The following is a 26,969-nucleotide window of genomic DNA, read 5'->3' on the forward strand; positions in this document are numbered from 1 at the left end:
GATGAAATCCGCCCCTTCATTTGTTCAGACCAAAAAATGGCCCCAACAGAGTGGTAGCAAAAAAAAAAAGGCTTTGTAGAAGCATGCGGCATGCCGGCCTCACAGCGCAGAGGTGCAGGGTTCGATTCCGCCTCCGTAGCGTGCAGTTTGCATGTTCCCGCCGTGCCTGCGTGGGTTTTCTGCGGGTCCTCCGCTTTCCTCCCACATTGCCAAAAACATGCGTGGCAGGTCAGTGGAAAACACAAAATGGTCCTGAGGTGTGAGTGTGAGCGAAAATTGTTTGTGGATGTGTGCCCCGCTGTCCTGCTTCCACCGCTACACCGGATTTCTTTTCTCTCGCTCGCTTTCTGACAAGCTCGCTGCAGCGCTTTCAGGGACGGAGAGCTTGTCGTAGAGGACGAGTATTGATCGATAGCAACTCCAAGAACCTTTGCATCCATTTTGCTATTGTCGAGGGCCCGAATGCTTGATGCATCGTACTACTGCGTACTCACGCCGCAATCGAAGTTTGGCCGCAAAGATAAAAACCGTTGGCGCTAACATTCCAAGAGCCGTCGACTGAATTTAACGTGCAACATTCCCGTGGAGTGCTTGATGAATTTTTGGTTCACCCGGCGATCGGGCGACGACTCTTGAAGACCATTTCTAGAGATTCCGACGACTTGGAAGCGGCATAGAGGAGGGAGGGACGGGGGATGCTTTTGGCGGCACCACGGGAGACGTATCGCCGAAGCGGGACGGCGCGGCCGAGCGGAAACGTCTGAAACCTTCGGTAGGCGAAGAAGACGCGCAGCCGCCCGCCGACGCCGTCACCCGCGCGCCAGCCAGCTCATGTGTTTCCGCCGAACTCAAGGGATGCGATTTCCTCGTCTTTGGTTCCAAATTTGGGCTTCTATGCCCTGGGATAGATTTAATTGCCACACACCGGCTGCTGACGCTAATGCGCGCTGACAAAACGAGAACGAGAGGCGGCAAAGAGCCAGCGAGAGAAGGGACTCGCTTGTTTTCAAGTAAGCTTGACCGAGCCAGGACGCCGGCGACTGTCACGGAGTGGACGGCCCCGCGCCGTCATTGTCGAGGAGGAGACGGTCTGGTCACGCCGGGGCTTTTTTTACTTTGCCACGCGCGATATGTGCCGCCGCACAAGGTGACGTGACGTGTAAATAATCGACGCGGCCCAGTTCTGCTTTTCGAAAGCGAGGGAGAGAGAAACGCAGGAAAAGAATACGCGGTCACGCTTCACGGCCGGCGGTTATTGTGCAATACAAAAGCGTCATGGCGGCGTCTACGTGCGGCCGTTTCCAAGTGTGTTTAGTGACGCTTTGCCTCCCTGGATTAGGATAAATAGCCCTTGTCTATCACGCAAGGGCCGTGTGTGCCAGATTCTCCTTCGCGTCATGCCACAAATGAGCTCCCTGGGAGACTTTTCATGGGGGGGGGGGGATGGGGGGCGCGCAGGACGACACTTGAATGTCAAGGACATATTTGGGGGAAACCGTAGGCAGTTGCCGCACTTGATGAATGACTGCGTTCGTATGAAACGTTGAGCTCATAAGCGCACAACTCAATCCATTGCACTTGAATTCATCAGATTGTAGTTTGGCAAATAGAATAAGAGAAGAAAAATAATGCCCGTCTATGCTGCGGAGGAACAGAAATGAGAATGAGAACGCCAACGTGATCGTTCACTCAAACGGCCATTTTGCTGCCGAGTGTCGACTGTCGAGCACAATTCCGAGGCACCTTTCTCACACGTGGACTCGGGTGGGCAACTCATCATGCTCTCGGGCAATTGCAAATGACCGTCATCGTGTCATACCGTGACCCGTTCCACGTTAATTGGTCTTTGCCCCGTCATGTCATAACGCCAACGATCAATGAAGTTCACGCGGCGAGTCGCCGAGCCGACCCGACGCGGCGACTGCTTGTCGGCGGCCGATTTATCGGCGGGATACGGAGGTGAATTAAAATGGAGGTATGGGGTGAGCGCGGCGAGGCGCTGTGAGGAAGATTGGCAACGGCGTTGGATCCATTTGGAAAATGAGTCATACGTCATGATGCTCGTTCACGTTAGCGGCGGGGGAAGACGGAGAATATTTGCGGGCAACCAAAGTCACAGTTTTTGTTTTACGAATTATTTTTGCGGCACAGCGGCGGTTGTTTTCAAGATCCCCGCATATCCAGTTGAGCCGAGTCGAGTTGAGATTTGCAATGGTGGAGGAGCGGGGGTGAGATTCAGAATTTGAAGGCGCCTATGCCCTCATGAAAATTGGATGACGTCCAAAGGTGAGCCACGGCGTAGCGGCCGAGATGGGACCTCGAAGACGGAAAGCACAAGTCCGGGATTTGCGCTGACACGTCGGCGAGGGAAGACGCGAGATGGCCCATAACGGCGCCGGTGGGCCAAACGAGCTAATCTGCCGAGCGCTCCCGCGCATGCTCGGCTTGGGGGAGGCCTGGAGCGTACGCGCGCGTGAAGCGGATGACAGACTAGCTTGGGAGCTATATCTCGCCAGGCCCGGCCGGGCTGCTTCTGAGTGCTTTTACAGCAAATGAATGGCAATGGAAAAGGGGAGATGGATGACCCCCCGTCCCCCCCGTCCCCCCCAACGCACACTTTCTCTCTCTCAAACCAACCCGCTGACTCCTTGTCGAGCTCCAGTGGCTTTGTGTGATCGATTAACTGTAGAAAATAGCCTGGCATCCCATAGTGCACCTGTGACCATGATGTGCTGCTATCCCCCCCAGAGGGGGCTGCATTTTACTGCTTACTTGCGCGTGTGCCCGTTTGCGTGTCAGAGTGCAAATCTATATCTCTCTATTCCAACCGTTCGAATCCCCGCGGCATGCGTGTCATTTTGCATGAATATCAGCCCGATGTGTACGCGTTGCCTGCGACGTGAAGCTTGTGACAAAAACATTTGATTTGCAGAACAAATTTGTGTGGGCGCGTGAGCCACCGTCCGCCTGAGGAACACCACCCAAAAAAAGAAATTGTCTTGGGGATTTCAGATGCCGCAGTACCTCGTCAAATTTCAAATCGTGACAAATCAAGGCCTTCGCTGCTCCCTTCCGGAACGCTGTGGGCGTATCTGCTCCATGTATGGAACCACACTCACGCAAATGTCCACTGGCAATCTTAAGTCCCCACCACACCGTGTCACTGTGGGGGGTGGGAGGGTGGTGGGGGCGTTTCTATGCCGTGAGGCACTCTCATTCGGGCCAATACACACCTTCGCTGTCAAGTCAGACATTATTCCTCTCTTCTTGGTTGCTCGCCGCGTTTTGCGCACACTCACGCCCAACAAGGCACTCTAACACATCTCCAAGAAAGAAAGGGCTGATTTTTGACAAATGACATTGTAATTGCTTCAGCAGGAAGTTGGCTTGCGCCGCGTTCATGAAATCCAGCCAAGGCTGAACTGTAGACGCAACCGTAGAGATGCACAGAGAGCTGCTTAGTGTGTGGAAGGACCTTTTCCGTGAGCAGAAAGAGGCTCAGTGCTGGTCCCGGTCAGAGCGAAAACCATGGCTCACCAGCTCGGAATACTAATCCCGCTGCCCGAGTCGCCCGCCGGAGACACGTGCGCTTTGCCTTCATTCGTTTCATTTGTTTTAGCGTGTCGGATGAGAAACAATTACTCATGTTCATCGATAGAGGCACGCCATACGGGCGGCCATTATTCACCGTCGGTGTGCAAGTGCTGTGTGTTGGGCGGCCTTACTCGGGTATTACAACACCTGGCTGTCCTTTTATGTGTGAAGGGGAAAAAAATGGTGTTTCGTCTAGGCTGACACGCAAACACACGCATGCCACAGCTCTGTGGGCTGTGATGATCAGGAATTAAATCATGTTCCAGAAGATGAACTCTGTGATACTTGGGAAAGAGAGAGAGAGAGAGAGCCTTAAGTATCGATGTTCGGCTGCCTCAACGAGAATCCGATCCCTTGAAATGAGGCGGCTACTAGTCCTCGCCCATCCCTAACGAGTACAATTGACAGTTCATGTTGTCAGACAGTCCGGCTGACATTACTTGTTCCCCTTTCCAAGTCTCCCCCAATGTAGCCCGTCGGTCCAATTAGTGATCACCGAGTTACCGGCTTCATGCTTGCCGTGTTCCGACGTCGCCGCAAAAGTCAAGTGCGGTGTTAGTCGTCTGTCTGAGGGCGCTTAGCTCAACCACGTTTTGTCGAAAATAGCACCTGGCTACTGCTGGTCTCTTACAGAGAGAGACCAGTTGTTGAAACACATATGAGAGATCGGTGCCTTTAAAGGTACAAAGAAAAAAAAAAGAAAAAAATCAAGCTCAGCTTTCAAGCTTGACTTGACATCAGCCTAAAACTTGGCATCCAATCACAGCCTCCAGCCAACCCTTAGATTGATTTTTTTTCACTATCGCTCTCTCAAAGGCAACCGTGCATGAGGCCAAGTTGAAACATTATGTTCTCCTCTCGTACACCTTGCCTCATACGCAGCCAAATTTTTTGGAAGGTTAAAAAAAAAAAGGAGCATCCTTTTGACTGAAAGCAGAAAATAACCTTCTCTGCAAAGTAAAATCTGCGTGTTTTGCACCATACATCCAATGACTAATGGTGTTCCATCTAAAACAAACTCTTATTTCGCTGCAGTACAACAACTGTTTGGCAATTATCCAATTCTGTTGGACTTAGCAATTATGGCTGTTGGGAAAACACATCCAGAAGCACGCTCGCGAGCACACGACACCGCTACACGCATGCACGTCGATCCCCTTGTGCCGTGTTTATACAAGGACTCTGCTCCTCTTGTTTGACGCACCGGCGTATGAACGACCGCGCGCATGTCAAATATCATCTTGTCCGAACGTTGCAAAAATCCGTTGGGCACACACTGTCACGCACGTGCAAAAATTTCATGCGCACGCAACAATACGCCACGCGTAAACCAAACGACGCTTCCCGGGGCCGTGAGGGAAGGACCGGGGTGATCTAAAATATAGATCAGAAGGCAGCGATCCTGATTAGCAAATCTTTTTGATGAAAGCCTTTCCGCGTCCACTTGGAGCTGATTATTTTAATTAAAGGCCGTTATGCAAAATTCAAACGTTGCCTTTAGAAAAAAAAACATCCGTGTGTGCAGGCTGAGAGGAAATTCAACTCGACATTTACAGCATTGGCCGTTTTGCATCCTCAAAACCGTGCAAAATGCAGTCGGACTAGATGAGCCCTATTTGTGACAAAGGAACATTACGTTGGTATCGGCCCAGTTGCGGCTTTGTATGTTCGGAGCAAACTTTTCCCTGAAAACTTACCTTGTCGAACGTCTCTCGGCGCAATGGCGATGGCATCGTTGGAATGCAGCTCCGTCACGCAGCACCCATCCGGAAGCGTCGAGCCGTTGCGGAAGCCATGAGGCGTCTCGGGTACGAGCGGCACGGAAGGTGGCGCGATGTTGTGATTGGGACATATGCAGCCCGTTTGCGTCAATGCGCAACCGTCCCGCGTGGCGACGTCGTCTCCCTTCCGCTCGCCCGTTCGTAAGCATTCCTCAAACCACCGGCAGAGCACGCCGCAGGTGAACTGACTCGAGTTCTCGTTGTTGATGAGTAACACCTCCACCAGCCTCATCTCCAGTAAATCCTTGGATACCTGAGGTTCCTCTGCGGACGGATATCTGCTTAGACATAGTTGGACAAAGTTCTTATCGAACTGCAGGAAGGAGTAAGGAGCATCCGCCTCGGATTGTCTCCCACAGAGATGGACCACTTCCCGATCCCGAGCCGAGGCCTCCTCGAAGTGAAGCGGACAACTTTGATTGGCCAAATGGTGATCCAGGGAGAGCAGCATGGGGGAGTGCGTCCGGCAGACGGCAGGGTGGCGGTTGAAGCGGAGGTAGAGGGAATACTTGGTGGGATCCGGGTTTTCCAGGGACCAGGAACACCCCGGGGCCCTGGAGGGAAAAAGCTCCCTTAGGGAGAAAGAGCCATAGAGCACCCCGGCGACTAAGCTGGAGCACGGCGTGGAGACGGTCGAGACGGCTAGGGGTCCCGCTACCCCGGTGCCGGGGATGACATCGGCGGCCCCGGAGGCCACATGGGCCAGGGCGGACAGAGGAGCCAGAGCCAGGGCGGACACGGCAGCCAGCGCCCCGAGCGCAGCCAGGAGAGAGGACAGCCCAGACAGATACGCCCCACCAGCAGTGTTCATCCTATGACATTCGTCCTGCGGGAGAGGACGGAAAGAAGAGAAAGAGAGTTAGACCACCAGGCAGAGCTCTCTTGGCACATTTTACGTGGCGTGAGCGAACATGTTCAAATCTTGGGATCTAAAAAAAGCATCTGGGCATTAGACATGCATCGGTTAATTTTTTTTTTCGTATTTGGACCCGATCGGGCTTGCCTTTCTGTTCTTGTGTTCTCTCGTCATGCCTTGGCTTGACTGTACAATGTTCCCTCACTTTTGGTCGCAGGTTAATTGACGAGTCCCATCTATATCAACACTTGTGAAAACCAATAAATGACAATTGCCGTGGCTGCCGTACTTTTATTTGTTTACTTCCGGCAGAAATTTGCCAAGAAGAAGAAGACGACGGTGGTAGTCATGGCAACTAGCTTGCATTTCCCCAAGAAACCGCGTGAACTCACTAGGATAGGACCTTTGGCTACAATGCGACACAGGATTGTGGTCAATGTGAGCCATTTTCAACAAAAAAAACTGAAACTTTAACATTGTGATCGAGCGGACGTCTTGCCGTCTTCGCGTGCTGCGGGAGGCAGAGCGCTACGCTCGCGCTAATTTCCGAGCGCAGCCAATAATCGGTAGCTCGTGCTTGGACCGTTTGCTTTCCTCGTACTAGCTGACTCGCTCGGCTCCGCTTCTCAATGATTGGGTTCACTGAAGAACACATGGGAACAATGTCCCGAGTTTACAAATCGTAGGTATGTTGTGAAAAGTCAAATACGTAATCTTTTCACCCACGTCGACCGCAACGCGTTTACCCCATTTCGATGTATGCTAATGTCTGCAAGGCCGCGATGACATTATAAAGAAGGGATTCGCTTTCGCTTTAGTGGGATGTGACCGCATGCGCATGTGTGTCACATGGCGTTCCATTCAAACGCTCAACAGATGCTGACCTTTCCTTTCCGAACAAGACAAAGTTAAGGGTGTGAAGATGCCTGAGCCAGTTTGGTGGCGTTTGCAAGGCCAAGCCTGACACATGCTTGGCTATTGGCTACATTATGTTCCGCTCAAACATTTTAGCATCAAATGTATACGGAAAGTTGAATGCCACTATCTCTCGCTGGACACCTGCAAGATGCAAATGGTAAGACACGGTTTTCATCTTTGTTGAAACCTGGACTGGTCGATGCGCCGATAAATAGTCCATAAAGTTCTTACACGGCGGAGACAGACAAATGTTTGCACTCTCCAGACTGAAGATGATGTGGAAAAAAAGTTGTGAAAACGAAAACCACAAAGAAATCCTCATCCTCATCTTCTGACTTTTCCTTCGCGGTGTGGCCTTCGAACCTCTTTTGTAAATCCGAACAGGCTGGCATGGTGCCAAAGTGTGCTGAAACCGTCTTTTGGCGTCTCGATTATGCGCCGGATGGCTTTTCACGACAAAGACAAACATCAGATGACTCATCTTGTCGCTTGGAGTGTATTAACCAATGAAGACGAGGCTAAAAGGAGACGGAGCGCCGAGCCAGACCCAAAGAGGGGCATTCTTTATTTTGCCCTCCTCCGAGATAACATTAATGTCAAGGTGGAAGAAGACATCTGAGCCAATGAATATTTATTGTGCCCACAGTAAAGTGCTGCTTTAGAGTGAAGTGGGACAGAATGGAGCTGAAGACAGCACTTTAGGGCCTGTTCTTGCATGTATGAATATTCATTGTTCATTGTCCCAAAAACTATTTACTTAACGCTTTTGGCTTCTTTTCATCCGTAAAATCTGTGTTGGGTTTTACCTATGCATGGCTTGGCGTGTCACGTTAACTGGACTTCTCATGGGTCTCGGACAAGATGTAGTCGTCATTTGATTTGATGACGTGTGGATGGATTGCAACTTAAAAAGGATCGTGTTTACATTGTAAGGCATAATTATTATTCCCGATCGGTCCATTTCTTAGTCCTTTGCTGTATTTTAGTTGAATCTACATTTTTTGTGCGGTAGAATAACGCTGTTTGAAATGAATGAAATAAAAAACAACTCTCCGTTCATAAAATGTTGACATATCATGATGTAACTCTAATTCTCATCGTTGGCGGTCGCGGTGCTCCTGCATAACATTGCCGAGATGAAAACTTGGATTGAATCAGGCAATTATAGCTCGCAACTCTGCTTTAAGAACAAAGAAGGGATTGATCAAAGACAAATTGAAGTGAGCTAAACCTGTTCCAGATTCTAAATTAGGTGCATCAAAAAGACCACATACGGTATCACCAAATACGGGAATAAGCGGCCATTACATGAATGTATGAAGAGAAAAAAAAAAAGAAGACATGACAGGACAGGTTAGGCGAGTGATTTCCACAGCACTGCCGGTTTTTACTTTCTGGCAAAGCACGAGTTTAAATGCTGGAATGACTTGTTGATGTTTTGATGAATTAGGAGCAAACAAGCTAATGCTGCTCACTAATCCAAAGTAACCAGAGACGGGATGTGATTTTTTTTATCCGTCCAGCTGGGAAGCAATCAAACTTCATCAATGCATGCGTGTGTGTGTGTGTGTGCATGTAGTTATTTTACAATCGCTTCTCTTTCTGTAACATCTCTCGCTCTCCAGCTGCCGCGGAGCAAGCGGACCTTTTTTTTTTTTTTTCTTCAAGCATTGCCAGGCAGGGTATTTATTTCATTCTCTCCTCCTCGTCTCGGTTGCCTCTTCTTGTTTTTGGGACTGAGGATCAAGAGGAAAGAAGGGAGAGCTGACGCCGCAGCTACCTTCTTGTATTGTCCAATAGTGATGCATTAAAGCCAAGCGAGGATGGGAGGACGAGTGCTCGCGAGGATGTCATAGTTGGATTCAAGTTATCGGTTGTTTTTCTTACGGCATACGTCAGTAGTCTGAAGGTGACTGAAGGCTCTTGGGATAAACGACGGATCGTGTTCTGACGGCGACGCATTCTGCTGCTTGAACATAGTAGACGTACATCTGCATTTTTATTAGATTTTTTTTTTCAGAAATCGCCATTTTGAGAAATAAGGACAGATGGAAAGTGGATGCGACTCAGCGCAGGCACCGCAGCATGTGACTAAGATAGGGAGCCGTCCAATCCGCGGGGCTCATTCACAGCTCACTCTGTTTATATGCGTGCCGTCGGCGGGTCCGATATTCAATCAATAAACGCGCAAGCGTCTCGCGCGCATGCCTCGAACCTAATTGACATCTGCCGGGGCAGCAAAAAGTGCTCCGAGACCTTGAAGGCAACACGTGTTTGTCCGTGTGATGGCTGTCAGGCGGGAGTTATTTGAGTGGCATTGGAGAGGCACACCGTTCAAAAGCCCGAGTGAAAAGCATCGTTTTTCAAGACAGCTTATGGCCAGCATACTGTTGCGATCAACTGTAGATTGCATAAAGCTGCACCGGGTTCTCAACAGGTGAAGGCGTTTGCCATCTTTAGTGATGAAAAAGAGAATCCATTTAGTTGTCACTCCAGTCTCGTGGAATTAATAAAATGGGAGACATTGATTGAAGGCCTTTACACGAGGGAGAGGCTGTTCTGGAAAAAAGATAGGGGGGAGGGGGGTACTCCAGGCTGAAGCTGCACATTCAAAAATGAGCGCTTTGGCATTTTTATGAGTTGCCTGACCGATGGCGGTTGTTGAAGACGCTGTAGGCGCTGATCCGCACAAGCGCGCCATTAAAAATGGATGCAGCGCAAAGGCATCTCCGGCCGCTTAACGACGCTTTACATCCGATAGATATTGTTCAGCGTAATTCGAAGGGCTAACGTCAGCTTGCTACTGTCTTTGAAGGAGATGAGCATGCGTGACAAGACCGCGAAGGGGGACATTTGTGGAGCGCAAAGCAAAAACCAAGATGGTGGGGGGTTTTTTTGCACAAAACGCGATGACTGCAAAGGATATTAAGATGGAGTGCCCAACATCAAACCGCAAGGAAATCATTTTAGAAAAGTACATGAATTATTGAGCTGATGCAAAGATTGAAGCGGAAAGCCACTCGATGAAGATCCTTAAGAACCGGGATCATGAGCAGATCCCTTCCGCGCACTTTGGCCTTTGTATCACTTGGCTCGAGGTCAATCTCGATGTCACATGAGCACAAGGTGGAAGAAACAAAAACAAAAGCAACCCACAAACAGCGCTCTCAAGTGAAATCTCTCATATCTTGTACATAACACATTCAAACCCCAAGATGAAGATTCCACTAATGAAAATCGACAAATGCTTACGAGATGCTAATTGACCGTGGCCGCTAATCACCACAAAGGCTGGATGCGGACCTTTCTCCATGTCGAGCCGTCGAAGCAGAGCGTGAGGAAAGAAAGTCGGCGACGTCAACTCTAATCCAATTACAGTGGCGGCGGAAATGTTCCCCCGTGGACAACGGCGCGCAAACACCAATCCTGATTGCGATGGCAAGCCTTCAAACGACATGGCGCCTCCCGTCGGAGCGGAGCGAAAACAAAGCTCGCTCCCGTTGGACTTTCACCAATAGGCTGCGGAGTAAATTGAGGCGAGGTGGTTCGCATCCCAACGCAGGCCGAGGCATTCGCCGCTTGAGAACGGGAGATCAAACACAAAGTCCAGAGAGAAGCCACATTTTGAGAAGCGCTCTGCAGGTCAAAGTCCATTTCTGATTCCGGAGCTTTCGGTACGTAGATTTCGGCGACACGGAGCGCTCCTGAGGGTCCTCTCGCAAGTGCTGTGCAAATAAAATGAACCTACTTACCGCTGAAAAGATTGAGCCAACCGCTGAGCAAGGAGAGACGAGTCCTTCGCCATCTGACTGATTGTGGCGTGCAAATTAAATAAGCGAGTGGCGCTTTTGTTCGGATCCGCTGTGTCCGCGTTCGACTTACCGCGTATTTATAACTCTCTGAAGAGTCTGAGTATTGAGCGAAAGAGTCCGGACAACTCCGGGAGACCCCGGACAAACGCACCCTGGGGGAGAACAGTCGCTAGTCGCTAGCTTACTTGATTTAATTGCGGAACGAATGATATTAGCGCCTCGCTACCGAGTCGGAAAAGAATCATCGGCTCAAACAAAATGTGTAAATACTCCCACGGGGATGTGACCGACTCGCACGTATACGCAGCCACGGAATTCAGTCACCCGAGGCGCGCTGGCGCAACACGTAGAGCGAAGCGCCAAAAAAGCGCCTCACGTACGCGGGTGGTTAAAGAAGAAAAGCTCGTGTGAAGTGCAGGAGAACGGGAGTGACAGGTGCCTTCTTCTCCTGCCCTGGCGGGTCTTCTGAAGCGGCCCGCTTGAAAGTCGGTGACGCAAGAACGACACGGGTGGGGAGGGAAGCGGGATCGTTGCGAGTTCAAAATCTGTCTCAGCACGTTCAAAAGGAAACAGTCGCAGTTGCGGTCGGGCACAAGCGACAAGTCGACGATGAGGCGGGTTCAAGAGGACAAAAAGAAAAAAATAAGAAGAAGCGTCACATTCCATATGCGTTGGAGATTCAAGAAAAGTGTGAGGAAGACGCTTTGAGAAAATCAAATACAAAGGCGCTCTTATCAGAGCGGATGCGGATCTCGAGAAATCGAATGACATGGAAAGAAAATAACCTAAACGTGAGTTCAAAAGGGAGCTTGATGTTGGAGAAACAGATTTTAAATCCGCACGCAGCTTTGTTTAAATGCAAAGTCCCTCCTGCCCAAGAAGGAGAAAAGCCTTTGAGGGGGAGAGGTCGCCCGCTTTCATGCCAATTTGCCTTTATTAGCCGCCGGGGGGGAGGGGGGGGGGGGGGGGGAGACGCGGTGAGAAAGAAGAAAGAGGGTGAAGGAGAGAGTTTCTCAGAATTAAAAGGAAGCTATTGATGTCTCTGGCTCGGAAGGTCCTCCTTTTCCCCGGCTTCCCACTTACCATTTTTGCACACTGCGCTGCGATAAAAGAAACGAGGAGCTTCGGGAGAGGCGAGGAAAAGATGAGAAACAACGTGGCACTCAGGAGAGCACAAGGCCGAGTACCAACCTGGATGCCGAACGTGCCCCGTTCCATTTTCAACAGTTGTAGCCTTTTTGTGTCGCCACCACGTTGCGAATGTTTTGCCACCTGGCCAGGCAATAGCGATTTCTGCTCAACGGGAGGGGGGGGGGGGGGGGGGTAACTGATCTGACCGAGTGATTTTTCTTCCCAAATGCGTTGGCTTTCGTCATCCCGCACTTTCCTATTCCAAACGCCGACGTGGTCGAGAAGCTCGTGGTGGATTTCATGCCCTGGCTCCGCTTTGCTCCTTTTGCGATCCTCTCTTGGGCCCGCTTCCTTTCATCTCGATTCGTCTCCTCGGCCCGCACTGGGTGAGACTTGTCAGTTGGAACACCTCCTATCTGAACACCTCCTATTTCACCCGTCCAAAAATGGCTTTTCGAAGCAGCATCTTGACTCCATCGCAAGACCTTGACATCCCCGGGTGGACGGAATTCTCCCCTGGAGGGCCCAGTGATATTTCGTTCCCATCATCCCTTGCTCCGGCAATTCACTCCCCTTCCTCACCAATGTTTGGATGCCCCGGGGATATTTTGGTGCTTATAAAAAAAGATGAAACATGCAAGTGTATTCAAATCGGCAACTTCCCGGGGGGTTACGAAATCTCACTTTGCCCCGCCCCCAAGCCCCCAACCCCCGACTTGCATCAGCCGCACATACACGAAGAGGCGCACGTTGCAGGCGCATGGAAGTACATCATGCAGTACATTTAGCACACCAACGCCCGCCCCGAGCCGTGACATTAATAGCTACGTTAATGCAGCAAAAATGCGAGCGTGTCGGCGGGAAGGCAATCATATACGACTTGCCTCCGAGACACTCAAAAGTCAATCGTCTCCCATGGCATTGGGATCGTGCGGCATATCTCTCACACACACACACACACACACACAAATGCTTACAAACACATAAAAAGGCATCGTAGTGATTGTTTGTTTCTGCCTCATTCCATAAAAGTTCATTATTATTTTTTGTCTCATCCAAAAGGATTGAAGCAAAGTGTCGATTGACACAAAGTACAGATTTACTGTTATGCGCTTTATTTTGGAGTCGGCCAATCCTCCATCGGGCATCTCCAGTTGGTCCAAAATGCCGCAGCTCGCTCGCTCGCTCACTCCCCATCTTTAAAACCCGTTTTTATTCTTTGGCTTTTGACTCGGCATGAGACCTGGAGTTGGACTGCTTTTGTGCTTTCTACTGCCTTTGTTGTGAATGTTGTGTTTTGTTGTTTTTTTGGTTGTTTGAATTATTCTCCGCTACACGTACGGCGGCGGTGATTTGAAAGCACTCGGTAAATAAGTTAAGTGGAGGCGAGGTTGTTAACCCTCATCATCGGCAGCCATGATCATTTTGTTCCCAGTTTTCAACACTGACATATGCTTGATACACATCAGCGCTATCATTCATTTGGCATAATGGATGATCTGCCCGTCAATGATGGAGAAAAGCTCACAATTTGAGTGGGATTAGCAAAACGATCAATGACTCTCACAGTCATTGATTTGATGCTGGTTACGAGCCAGATGAGTGGCGAGGTCATAAATTCAGAGCTGCAGATATTCAAATGAGTCCCCCCCTCCCAAAAAAAAACGCAAAGTACCTCAAACTTATTGGCAACCAAAGAAACGCTTGCTCTCGCTCATTGTCGACTAATGCGCGGGAGAAAAAAAAAAACAAAGCAATCCATGAACACCAAAATGTACTTCCTAATGCAGGCGGTGAATATGTAGAATCCGATTATAAGAGCGAGTGGGAGTAAAAAGTGCAAATGTGACCGACATGCTGTATTTATAATAATGTACATTGTTGGCACCGTTCCACTCATGGACACATCTTGGCTATGTACCAAAAAAAAAAAAACTATGATGGTCATAGTTACTTTTGTTTGTTTTCTTTTACTTGAGTGTTTTTTGGAAGTTTGAAGGAATTTGGTGCAGCTGTAATATTGCACCATTAAAAAAAAAAAAACGACTGTTTAAAGCGTTCCTTCATCACAGCCATAAAGACACAAAAAGGCAAGTGGCGCACCGTATCTCCGAATGCGTTTCCTTATTGTTTAAGGAGCTCGGGACTCTGGGAGGACTGCGCTCCAATTGTCCCTTTTATTTTTGGTCAATAAAGCAAAGCCTTTATTTTCTCCTCAACCAAAAGGTACTGTTCCTAGATACAATTCAGGCGAATGTTATGGAATTGCTATATTATTGATGATTGATCGCCGTCGTCAGTGACGAGTAGACGTCGTTTGACGGAGGGCTGCAGTTTAGCTTTCTCAAATTCACATCGAAAGCAGATTTCTCCGTATTCATATACTGCGAAGAGTGAGGGGAATTTAAATGAACCAAAATTGGACATTTTAGGAGGCGTCGTCAATACATCAACCCAGAGCGGCCGAGTCGATTTAATATACCGCCTTGAGATGTGCTCGGATTGAAATGTCATCGGCATCGTTTGGGAGAATTGGGTGTCTCCTGAATGTGGAAATATTTGGGTTTCGAGCATTCAAAGCAGAAGCGTAGCCCGATGCAAAGGATGGACAGATGTAAGCGGCGGACTGGATGAATTCAAACCAAGCCCCAAAGTGTGACCGGTGGCTCGGCATTAAAGACTTAGGAGACTCTGCGCCCAGCATTCTCCAAGAGGCGAGGGGATTAGTTTGAGGAGGGATTAATGGCGCATCCCTCACTTGAGAGGCTAATCAAATATCTACCCTCTCATCTCGCTCATACCGCCATCCGCTCGGGTCCCCCCCCCCCCTGTTTGCTCCGTCGGGACAAGCCGTAAAGTGACATCCAACCGACATAGCTTGAAATGTGGCTCGGGTTGCTCTGCTCCTAATCGCGGACCCGACCCGGCACAACCCGTCGTCTGGTATTCGCATTTGCGTGAAGGGAACTACAAGTAGAGGACATTTTACAGAAAAATAGTTTCAGAAAATTCAACTCTGCCTTTTTGAAGGGACTAAAGATTTCAATGATTACAGATTCTGATGGCGGTTGGTGTCTGCCGGGAACTACGCCGTCCATTACATCCGCACTCCTTTTAATTCTCGGCTGCGACTTGCTCGGGCGGCGGCTTGCCGTTTAGTCATGTGCGCTTTATTGGAGCAAAGGACAATTGATTAAATGACAAACGGCGAGCGGCAATGACGCGGAACACAGCCAAGCGGAGTTCTGACAGAACAATTAGACTGGGGGACATCCGTGAAAATACTGCTTTTGCTTCGCACGCGTTAGCTTGCGCTACCTTCAGAAACGTAGCGTCTGATGCGAATTGCGCACGTGACTAAACGGGTTGTGTCTCATCCTTTGATTTTTAATTGGACTCTTTTTGTGCTTTCTACTGCCTTACATTTTCATGTTTTATGGTCCGTTGTTGTCTGAATTATTTTTGCTCATTGTCCAGCACTTTGTACGGAACGGCGGTTGTTTTCAAGTGCTCTAGAAATAGCGTTGAGTTGAGAGTTGAGGTATTAGCAGTATTTGTGTTTGTCGGAAGGCAACATACATCGTGACGAATGAGCACTGCTTTCGTTGGCGTTCGACTCAATTAAGTTTTCTTACGTATGTTGAACTGCAGTTTGATGGAATTTTTAGCCGCGGTGCCTTTCCATAACCTGATATTGTTGCAGGAAACGAAACAGGCTAAAATGTATAGAACCTAAATTGTGTCATTAGACTCGCGTTAAACATACTTTGCTGCTCCTTTCCGAGCTTCCTCCCAAGGCGATGCCACAAAAAAAACATGAAGACCGTGTCTGTTGCAGTAACGGAGCAAAATTAGTTTCTGACAAGACTGGAAACCCATTGAAGGGCTGGCAATTTGCTTGTTAATTCTTTGTGATTCGTTTTCAGTGCCAGTGATCAAACAAGTTATTCATGTTGGTTTTAGGCTTTGAATTCCTTGAAAAAAAAAAACATGCCCCCAACCCCCCGCCCACCCCCCGCTAAAAGCACAGCTCTGTACTCTGAAGATTACAGGAGCTTCTTTGCGCATTAATACCGCAGTAGGCCTCCATTTATATTTATAATAGACGGCTAAATTGTTGTACATTGGTGGCGATAAGCCCCAGCCTCATCATGGGCTATTATAGTCTCATGGAGATGGTCTCTGCCCGAGCCTATGATGGAAGGCACGAGAAGTACGGCGAGATTTGCTGACATTTAGCTCCTTTGTGATGAACAAAGGTAATTAGATCATCTAAAAAAAAAAATGTAAAAACTGATCGGAGTGGGGTGAAATATTACTCAAGTATGGAGCCTAATGGCTCTAAATGGAGAGCCGGAAATCTATTCTGCACGGTAAATAACTAGCGCTCCCAAACTTCATCTCCGGTACCGCTGAGTGCAGTGCAGACGGAGCACGCAAATAGATCACTTCTAGCAGGGTAGAGCAAAAATGTAATGACGTCGCTCCTACTTGGCTCTTTGCTGGAGGAAAAGCAAAGCGCTCTAATACCGGAATTTATATTGGGGAAAAAACAAAAACAAAACTTGTGTTCGACACTTGTGCTTTAGCTGATAAGCTTGCAAAATAATCAGCCAGCTCAATTCAACTAAAACACCTTTGGGATGTGTGTGTGTGTGTGTGTGTTTTTCTAAGAATGTGTCCTGTGCATACTAACATTCTAATCAAGGGACAATTGTGTGAATGGAATCGAAAATCGACATCAAGAACCACAAAATTAGTCTGAATAGCAAGCAGGCCAATTGTGACCAATGTGCTAAACCCACCGCGGTGATTCGCTAGCCAGGAAGCGTGTCGGGGTGGGTGGCTCGCTGTGATATTAAGTCATCTCATATTCTGGAGGCGGGGGGGAGACTGGCAGAGCTGACACTGGAATTTGTCACTAAAACCGTCACTAATGCTAATTCCGGCAGAGCTCATAAAAACCGTAATCTCGAATAACGGCACAAATGCATACAGGCAATGGGAGGGGCCTACTTGACACTTGCACTAACTCGCATTGGTATGTTCACTCATTCATTCCAGACCCAAATTCGAGCGTTGTCACACAGAGCGAGACGGAGAGGAGCGGATCTGCAAAACGCAATCTTTGTTTTTGTTTTAACGTGCGCGATACGTCTTCTCCGAGCATACTGAGAGCACTGCCGATATGCGCTCGAGTGTCGACGGCGGAAATAATGAAAATGTGTCCATCGCTATCTCAAGTAAGATTCGCTCGGCCGCATTACCCGCACCGACCGACGATGCGCGGTAAGCCATCAACATCTCGTAGCTTCTGGTAACGGAAAGTCAGCTGGAGTTGGCTCATGAATGACTTGAACACATTTTCAAAAGGCGGATCTGCTCGATGAGAAGAAGCACGCGTGGATTATTCGGACATTTCAAATGAAATTCGAGCGGGACAGAAGTGACGGACCACATCAGAGCAACAAGATGCGTGTACTTTATGTGGTTGCTCGCTGGCCCACTCGACTGCACGTGTTCCCTTGTTTGGGATGGCACTCGCTCTGCTAATAACACGTTGTGGCTTCACGTCGCATTTTCCAGAAATTAATGCCGGCGCGGCCGACGCCACTCGCATTCAAAACCGCCGCCAAAGCAAGGGCGGCGAGCTGGAGGGCAACAAAAGAGGGAAAACAAAGGCATCTGACATCCCACAAACACAAATCCTTCTGCATGCCGCACATTTTGCTTCCAATACTAATAGATTTTCTCTGATGCTGCGAGGGTGAAAGATATCATCAATGAGGGGGATTAAAAGAGATTTTGTGGCATCTGTGGGAACCAAAAATGGAAGCAACTTATATGGGGACACTTGTTAACATCGACCTAAAAGGAGAAAGCGTGAGACGCTGACACCTCTGGAAAATGTGAAGAAACCACCGAGTCTCTCCATCCATCCAGCCATGAATTGAATTTCTGAAGCGAGTCAGAGGTGTGTCGAGATCCTCCCATCCGGCGTCACGCCACGATGGGTGCTGGATCAAACCCCCCCTCCGGCCCCCAGCCTCCGTGTCTTTCCACCGGGTCCCTTTCTCACGGGCCGGGGGGTGGCTTGTCGTAGGCGTGGCTTTCTCAACGGTCCATTAAGCACGCCTAACCGCCGTCGCAAGTGAGTGGAAAGCATGGAGGACGCGAGAGAGGAAGACGCCTATCGATTAGAGCCGGTCGGCCTTGCTTAACGCCCCGAAATAGAACACGGATGGAAGAATCGTGATCTAAATGGGACGCCCGGCGTTTTGTGGCGCCGCGCCAGTATTTATCCCGCACGTTGTTGAAGTTGCAGACGAGACATTTTTGAGCAAATGGGAATTCCGCACAACCCAAAGGGGACTCATCATTATTTGAGCAGAGAAAATGAGAGCCATTAACAATTCAAACGAGGCTCTGTCGGATAACTGGGAGCACTTTGGGCCCAGTATTCAGCGAGCGTCACCGGAGAATCGGGCCCCGAAATACAATTCGATTCTCTTGCAGTCCTCATTTACCGGAAAACACATTCTCCCTGGGCAAATGTTGCCACTTATAGCCACATTGCTATTTTTCTTTTGCCAAATAGTTATTTGAAACTCATGAGAGCAGGCCCCCCGTCATAATCCGCTGGCGATTCACGTCAACACGTACGCTGCGGGCACCATATTGCCATGTGCCACATGCGCATCCCCAAAGTCCGGGGCTAACGTTAATTACCCTGTGGGCCAAAGCGCCTCTCCCGTTTCATCCTCCTGCGTAAGTGATGTGACGTAGCAGAGGAGCCGCACCATGTCACAGCCAATAGTGGCCATGCGGATATTCTTGGGAGGAATATCACGCAAAAACGCGCTGTCCCTTGTGCGGCCTCAGAGTCCGCCCTAAAAGGGACCACCCGTTAGCTTCGCGAGCTGTCGCTAGCCGTCGTCTCCGCCGTTGGGCCATTCCACTTTCTGCTTATCCTCGGCAGGGTCTGGCCAGATCCATCTCAGCCGACGCATGGGGTGGGGTGGGAAGATGGGGTACGCATGGGACGGACGTAAAATCAATGGCGGGGCTGACACGGAACCAGACAAGGGCGCTCATTCACGCCTACGGCTCGGCGTTGCCAATTAACCTTTGTCTTGCCCGCCACCCGCAAACCAATAGCTTTCTCGCTGTGGCGCCACAATGCTGCAAATGACGCTATTTTAGCTTTCAGGTGTGCCGCCTGCGTACAATACCAGCACCACGCGCGTAAGGCAACCGAGAGCTCCGGATCGTAACGTGTCCTTGAGTGCTTTGAAAGAGGCTTATGAATGAAATGTGTTATTACCGATGATTATTATTATTACAACAATGAAACAGCCAAATTCCTGAAAGAGAGGAGGATATGAATTTGAGATTGTCACTCATTGTGGCATAGTATCGAACTGCTCACAGAGCTCAATGGTCTCCATGGCAACTCCACACAGTCAGACCATACATACCTGGCGTGTTGTGAGACCACTTCAGCAATAATTCCCCCAAAAAAAAGCGCACGGCGAGAAGCTTTGACGAGCCAGACGACGTGGAGAGCGACTCGACACAATGGCCAGATCCTCAAAGGCGCACGCGGTCTCGTCCGCTATAGCGCCGCTAAACGAATAAAGTACAAAGAGCCAACGCGGATAAGGCCGCGGCTGGCCGTTGATGCTATCTTGACATTTTTGACCTTCCGGGCATGACGAGTCACTTCCGTGCGGGAGCTCTTCATTCAGTTCGACCCCCGCCTTTGCGATCGAGGTCGACTCGCCGAGCAGGAGAATGATGTTTTTGTATGTCACGCGCACGTTGGGCTTCATTGTCGAGCTTAATTCGTAGAATTGGATGCACTTTGCTTTTGAGCGACACGTGCGTGGATATCATGTTCTAAGCGTCTCTTCAAGCCATATGTCGGCACGCTAAACCAATAGAATACCGCGTTAGTCTTATTATTCACATCGACATTGGCAACATTTGAGGCCCAAATACTAAGCGCAGACAAACACACATGGCGTTGTCGACGGTTGGACTTTGAGCTCCTATCGAAAAATGCGAGTTCAGGATTAGCGCGCCATCTGTTGCTTTGGCGCGGCATGAGAAGATTGCAAATGATGGGAACGCTGAAGTGCTTCTGAAATTCACATTTCAAAACAAGCACAGCTTGTCAATGGAGTGGCATAGAAGAGGAAGATTAAAAAAAAATAATTTTTAAAAAACGACAGCAGAAGCCGCTGCCCTCCTGAATTAACCGACACTATAAAGTCTAAAGAGTTTCAAACTTTTTGGATCAATAGAGTGCGTCAACTCTTTTGTTTTTCCCAATGCCTCCCTGGGGGCTTCTATGATGAATATAGCGTTTTGGCGTTTTAATTTTTGGCTTGGAACAATTACCGGGCAGAGACAAATTGCAGAGTCACTGCCTTACTTGGCTTAAAGGGCAAAAAAAAATAAAGCTCGTCTGTTTTTGTTTTACGGGGGACACAAACCAACCAAAAACGATAAATTAAAGAAGTAAATGACCAACGTGTTTCCGGACAATTCATCGACTTGTGTCTTTGCCCTCCGGTCCTCCTCGCAGCCAATGAAACGTAACCTGTCACGCTCGTTGCCAAAAGGCCTTCATGAATTATAGACGGCGCTTTCCCGTAGGCTGGCTTTTGCTTCTCGAGGATGATTTTTAGCCATAGCCTCACCCGAGCCCGCTCACGCTGATAGACAAGCGCAAACCCAAACAGGCGCCCCCTGCAAATATTGACAGGGCCGCCGCCCAAGGCCACCTCGCACGACAGCAGAAGGCATCTGCGACTCCAAATGGAGCGTGGCAAGCATACAAAGTGGGCGAGCGCCGTGAGAGCCGTGCGCGCCGCCGAGGATAAAGAAGACGCCTTTCCCCGCTACGATTGACACAGATGTCCGCCCTTTTGCGAAATGATTCATATCGACTCATGGACGAGCCCCTCGGAAATGAGCTCACGCACCCGCTTCAACGCCGGCTGCGGGACTTTGCTCGCTCGCCGCATTGAATGTTTCCTGTTTTACAGAGTTGAAAAATAAGATGTGCAGCGGGACAGACGGATGATCGCATGTGCCCGTGAGACAGCGGTGTTGGTGGGGCCTCGAGGAGGGGGAGTGCCGGCATTAGCCTGTGACGTGCGGGCGGATATTGAAGATGCTATTAGTATCTCATTTACAGGCCTTATAAAAGCGCCAAAGCATCGGCTGGTTTTCATACATCTTCGGCTGATGCGCGTCACGCTGCCGTTTGCGTCTGGAGCTGCGGCGCGCCCGCCGATGATTCTGTGATAGCAATGTCATAACACGTTGTCACTTTATCCCATTTCACCTTGCGCGTTCTTGGCGTGTAACATTTCACTCCCTTTCCTAAAAATGAACTGCCACATTTGACACACAGTCAATGTCGGTACGGGAATTGCACTTATTCAACGGTACCGTAATTTCCTGTCAATGCTTTGAAATGTCTGAACGGTTGGTGCGGTTGTTAAATCCGGCGTCTTTCGCCTTCGGCGGCCGGCTAAAGTCGAGGCTCTCCTTTCTCAAGAGCACTTTGAAACAGTCGGTTCATGCCTTCGTCACATCTCGGCTGGATTACTGTCACGCAATTGACCTTGGGTTCAGCCAGTCCTCCACGAAGCGATTCCAGTTGGTCCAGAATACCGCTGCTCCCGTCTTGACAGGTCCCCGTAAGAGGGAGGGCATTACTCTGGCATCCCTTCACTGGCTCCCAATATATTGGAGGATTGAGCCCTTTCCATTGCCCGTCCCTCCCTTTGGAATGATGTTCCGCTGAACATTCGGCAAGCCCCCCTTGCCGCCGCCCATCTTTAAAACTCGCCTTAAAACGTTTTGACTGGGCTCCAGACTTTAATTTGACTGTGCTTTCTACTGTCTTTGTTCATAATGTATGGTTTTATTGTTGGGTGTTGTAGGAATTATTTTTCCTCCAGCAGCGGTTGTTTCAAAGTGCTCCAGAAATACAATTGAGTGTGGAGTATTATGTGAAGTACACTGAGTTGAGCGTGCGCTATGTAAATAGTAAGAGATTTTATTTATAAGGCACTTTACATTTGGAGATGATTCTCAAAGGGGCGAGAGTAAACAGAATAGCAATAACATCAAACAATAGATAAAAGGAACAAACGACACCCCGAAAAATAACAATGGTGGGGCATAAACGCCTCGGGGAGCCTACGTCATGAAAAACGACAAGGCACTACAGTCTGGCTGTTAACTGCAATGTTATGAATTGAAATGAATTTGCAATTCATTAGTGAACTTGAATACCGAAGTAAAGATGTTTACTGTCTCGCGGCGACATTGTTGATCACAATTGCTCGGATTGGTTTTCCCGCTTGTAGACGTCGCTTGCGCAGAAGAGCTGCAGCACACTTCTTTGTGCCCCAATGCAAGGAAAATCACTACACGTGTTGACTTATCCCGACCGCAGGCCCCTGTTGGCTTCAGTCGTACAAAGTCAACAGGAACACTCGAATCAGCTAGCCACAAATATAATTAGCAACTCCTTCTATAAGGGCCATGAGGGCCTGGACTTTTACGCAGTACTCCCGTGAAATGAATCAATGCTCCGTATTACATACAAAACTGGCATTGGAAATGCAAAACCGCAAGGCTATGTATGAAATGCGATGGCTCCTGCTCGAATGCGCGGCGGTTGGATGCCACCGGATCTCATTTTGGACAGTGGCCCCGGTGAGGATCAGGAAGTCCAAGTCATAGCCAAACACATCCACATAAGGAGGCTCATCCGAGACAAGCTGAAGAGTTCTCTGCTGATTTTGGCCGCCACCGCTTCAGCGCAATCGAAATGGAAGCCGACATGCAAAGGGGGGGAGTCCCACCCCCCTCCCCCTGCCCCTCCCCCTCCCCGAGTGTCAAAACTGAAATCCTCACCTGACAAATGCCTCACTCATCCCTGGCAGGCCCAAACGGAGCCACCATAAGATGGTGGCCGGGGATATGTTCCCACAACTCCAATCACGTCACGCGGCAGATGGGAAATGGTGGCTTCACATTGACTGAACGGCGTGACCAAAGCATTGTCCCTGACTGCTGTTTGTCCTCTACTCAGCGGGGTTAACAATCAGCCCTCTCGCAGTCATCAGCCATCATCCCCGGGTTGCTCATCACCGCTAAAAGGGGACACGGCCCCGCCGGCTCCATTAGTTCTCAGCGCCAGCCCAAAAGAAATAAAAACAAATGAGATCATTCACGCTATCTTTTAATAAAGGTTTGCTCCTGGTGGGGAGAGAGGCAAGATTGTTGTCGCTTTTTCTTCTTCCCACTCAATCGCAGTAAGTTGCTTTCGGTGGTTGACATTTACATGCCCGTGTGACACGGTGACGCTTTCTCCGACCATCTTCAAATCGTCACGAAAGTCAGTTCATTTGTGTAGACGTTTGTGGATCAACAAACAATACAAAAAATAATCAGAATAACAAAACCTTGAACTTTAACTGTAGCCCACAGCAAATGTGCGCCACTTTTCACTCGGTTGTTTTGCAGCGGTCAACCACTTGAGCCACAATATTGCCACCTACAGGATTGGGGTGCAATGACACTGTGTGCCTGTTAACCAACATTGTTTGTTCTAAACGGAAACTAAACTTCCCATCGGCCACGCTGTATAAATAAAACAACTTGGTGCAAGGAACCAATGCTGCTGATTTTTTTTTTCAAGACTTTCTTCAGTTTTCTGATGTATTCATTTCAGGCTAATAGCACCACCTGTTGTTGCATGCACACGACGTCCTGCAGCTGATCTGAGAGTGAACTATAGTTCTTTAGGTATGGCCTCGGCTTGCTGAAAAAAAGATAACGGTGCTCAAGTGGCTCCGTGGGATGATTGGAATCAGCCTCAATTGCGTGTGTGTCAGTAAGCGTTCGTCAAAAAATCAGTTTTTGAAAACAATTGCAGCAGAGATGGTGGCAAGGAGCAGTAGAATCGGCAACAGCGAAATTGCAGCACTGACACCAAGCGCCTGAAGGCAAAACAGACCTCCATACGCGTGTGAAGTGATCACTTTTCTCCCAAGGGCCTTCCCGCGGTGTGGTTGAACCCGCCCGTGACCCTATCGATCCACATGTGAAAATGGTAGCGTCCGTTTAGCATTCCGCTGTGGAGATGAGAGCCGCGGTGCTTATTTTTCATCACTCTGACGGGAGAGCATCGAGTTGTGGATTTTGTTTTCCATTTCCCTTTTCTTAATGTGATTCGCGGAGGCGTCTTGGATTTTCTTGCAGTCACTGCACAAAGTTGGTGGCTATGAAGCGGCACCGGACACTTTATTAGGCACGGCTGCATCATTTGACACTGTAGCTGCAGCAGTCGCTGCGAAAATCAAAGTGATGTCGTTTACACAAGCGCATGTTTAGTGATTCGTTTGCATAATTGCACTGCATAACGGTGGGAGGTGTTTTTAATATGGTGCTTTTTTAAATGTGTTTATAATTATTTTATTTTTATTTTTTGCTTGAAGTATATTAGAAACGTGCCCGTGCAGTTGCACACGGCTGCAAACTCCAACCGCCACATTGGAAATGACGCCAAACGACCACGTCGTCGACGGTGTCGGCCGAATGTGAGAAGAGAAGCTTTTTGCTTTTTATTTTTATTTTTTATTTTTTGCTTTTGAGCTCATGTGTGCCTAATGAAGCGGCCGATGAGTGGAGCTGTTTGTCACGGTGTGGCTGCGGCATTCGGTCCACCAACTCCGCTCACACGCAGTGTGCTTAAAAATGCACCACGATCCGCATGAATTGAACTCGCCGCACATCGCTGCCCACTCGGGCTCCAGGTCTGAGAATCTCGTCCGATGTAGGGGCGGGGGGGGGGGGGGGTTACTTTACAGGCTCATCGTCATCACCGCGTCAAGGATAATATCAATTGATCAGCCCGAAGAAGCATGCGTCAAGAGACATTTTTTGTGGGGGGGTGGGGGGCGATATGGGTTTACCTGATCGTTGTCAGAAGTAGTTATTTGACGTAACGACTCATCCCCGATGGGTTCCGCGGATCCAAATGAAGTTTCTCATCCATGGCACGTCTCAGGTGCGAAGAGCGAGACAGACGATCACTCATTCATTCATTCCGAATGCAGCTCCGGAATCTTTTCCGCGCTAATGTTCTTGGCCGGCATCCCATAAGTAGAATAACATCAATAATGATCAGGAGGAAATGAAAAGGAAACAAAGCCAAACGAGGAATCGGGGCGCTAAATCATAAAGTAAACATGAGTCGAAAGGAAAGCACACACACACACACACACACACACACACAAAAGATCAACACGGAAGGGGAAAGGAAAGAAAAACAAAAGAGCAGAAAAGGGGCCACCGTCGTTGCGTCGGTTGTTAGAAAAAAAAAATCCGTGTCATATAATCTCCATGGTTTGGTGCGTGTATATTCCAAAGCAACGAGACGAGGTGCAGCAGCCAAGTCGCAGCTTTTTTTCCGGTATTCCAAGTCCAGGGGACCTCCAGATCTGACGCCCAAAAAAGCCTAAAAAGATTCGAACGACCCCCCCTTCGCGACCCCTCTCGGCTTGATCCACGCAGTCATACCGGGGGTGGGTGTTTGGGGGCGGGGGATGGGGGGGGCGATAACGTACGCGGTGCTATTCGGAGAGACAATCCACAGGCAGCGGATCTCAGTCGGCATCTGCCTCCTCTGCAGTCGCCTCTCAAGCGGAGGGAAGGATGCGCGGCCCCGCTGCCCACCACCGGGAAAGCGTCAGGCGCGTCCGCGGAAGACCCCCCCCCCCTCACGCCCCCGCCCCCACCCCTTCTCCCACCCCATTCGTATGCCGCCCACTCCAGCTCCGTCCCCGCTTGCATCGTGAGTCTTCACGTCTGCGGGAGCACTTTACAAAAAAAATGCTGAATCACAGCATCTGAGAAGACCGTCCACGGTCATGGAAGAAAATGCGCACAAATATTGCTCACAATCGCAACTCACATTCAAACCCCAAAGTCACACATTGTCACGCCCGATTTGCTTCAGAATCGGCATCGGAATGAAAGTCACGACTAGGAGCAAATGCAATATCGGTCACAAGAAAACACATCAAACAATCTGGCGGAGAAGAGTACTTGGCGCTCGATTGTCGATCGAAGCTATCTCGCCGCTCGATTTGATGCTAACTCCCAAAAGGCGTCCTTCTGCTCTGAAAATTCCAAATGTAAAAGCAGGCACGTTCGCGTGGCATGATATCAGCACCATGGAGAGCTCTCAGGAATTGGACTTTCAGAAGATCAAACAATTGCCTTCCATCAAGGAAGGAAGTAACAGGAAGTAATCGAAGAAACCGTGAGAAGAATCTCCCTTTACATCCAGACAATAACTTGCAGGAAGCAGCGCTGACCTGCATGCTTCAGGAAGCAGCTAGGTCGGGCGTTCTTATTGTCCATGCGCCGCCACGCGCCTGCAAGGCGCCTGCAAACGCGCGTACGCACGTAACATGCAGCAGCACAAGTCAGAGGAGCCCCTTGACCCGATGGGCCGACATCTGCCGTAGCCGCAGGGCTTCATCCTCCTCATGTACGGAAACGCGGTGAAAGTAGAAGGCTCACAATGCCAAGATGCTCATCAGAAACGTGTTTTTTTTCCTTTGCAGATTGTGTGGAAAAAAAAAAAAAGTTTGCCGATAAACATGTTGGATCGGCTTGGACATGAACTTCAAATTGAGTGTGGTTCTGCCTTTTGAACTCAACGCAACTTGCATATGGCCGCGCTTGTGTGTCGTGGCGTCCGTGGCCGCCGAGTCTCATTTGCGGCTGTACGCGGCTATTTGCGCGAGACTAATGCGCGGTCTCGCGGATCCCGGCTAG

General features: G+C 49.4%; 1 protein-coding gene across 23 annotated transcripts in view; it reads right to left on the reverse strand.

The window, feature by feature from the left end:
- Positions 1 to 25,883, reverse strand: part of adgrb2 (adhesion G protein-coupled receptor B2) — a 90,888-nt gene extending 65,005 nt beyond the window's left edge. For 11 of the 23 annotated variants that reach the window (XR_007963110.1, XM_052070083.1, XM_052070084.1 and 8 more), the window contains exons 1-2: positions 25,097 to 25,882; positions 5,292 to 6,201 (exon numbers count right to left, since the gene is read on the reverse strand). Coding sequence is in view for 21 of the 23 variants with exons in the window: in XM_052070083.1 (XP_051926043.1) it covers positions 5,292 to 6,186 (895 nt within the window). In the remaining 2 variants the exon portion in view is untranslated. Of the gene's footprint in view, positions 1 to 5,291; positions 6,202 to 25,096 lie in introns of those variants that run through there. The other 12 variants (XM_052070090.1, XM_052070088.1, XM_052070078.1 and 9 more) reach the window with 3 other exon arrangements.
- Between the last annotated feature and the right edge of the window lie 1,086 nt (positions 25,884 to 26,969).

The sequence above is a fragment of the Hippocampus zosterae genome, chromosome 7 (assembly GCF_025434085.1).
Source record: "Hippocampus zosterae strain Florida chromosome 7, ASM2543408v3, whole genome shotgun sequence".
Lineage (NCBI taxonomy): Eukaryota > Metazoa > Chordata > Actinopteri > Syngnathiformes > Syngnathidae > Hippocampus > Hippocampus zosterae.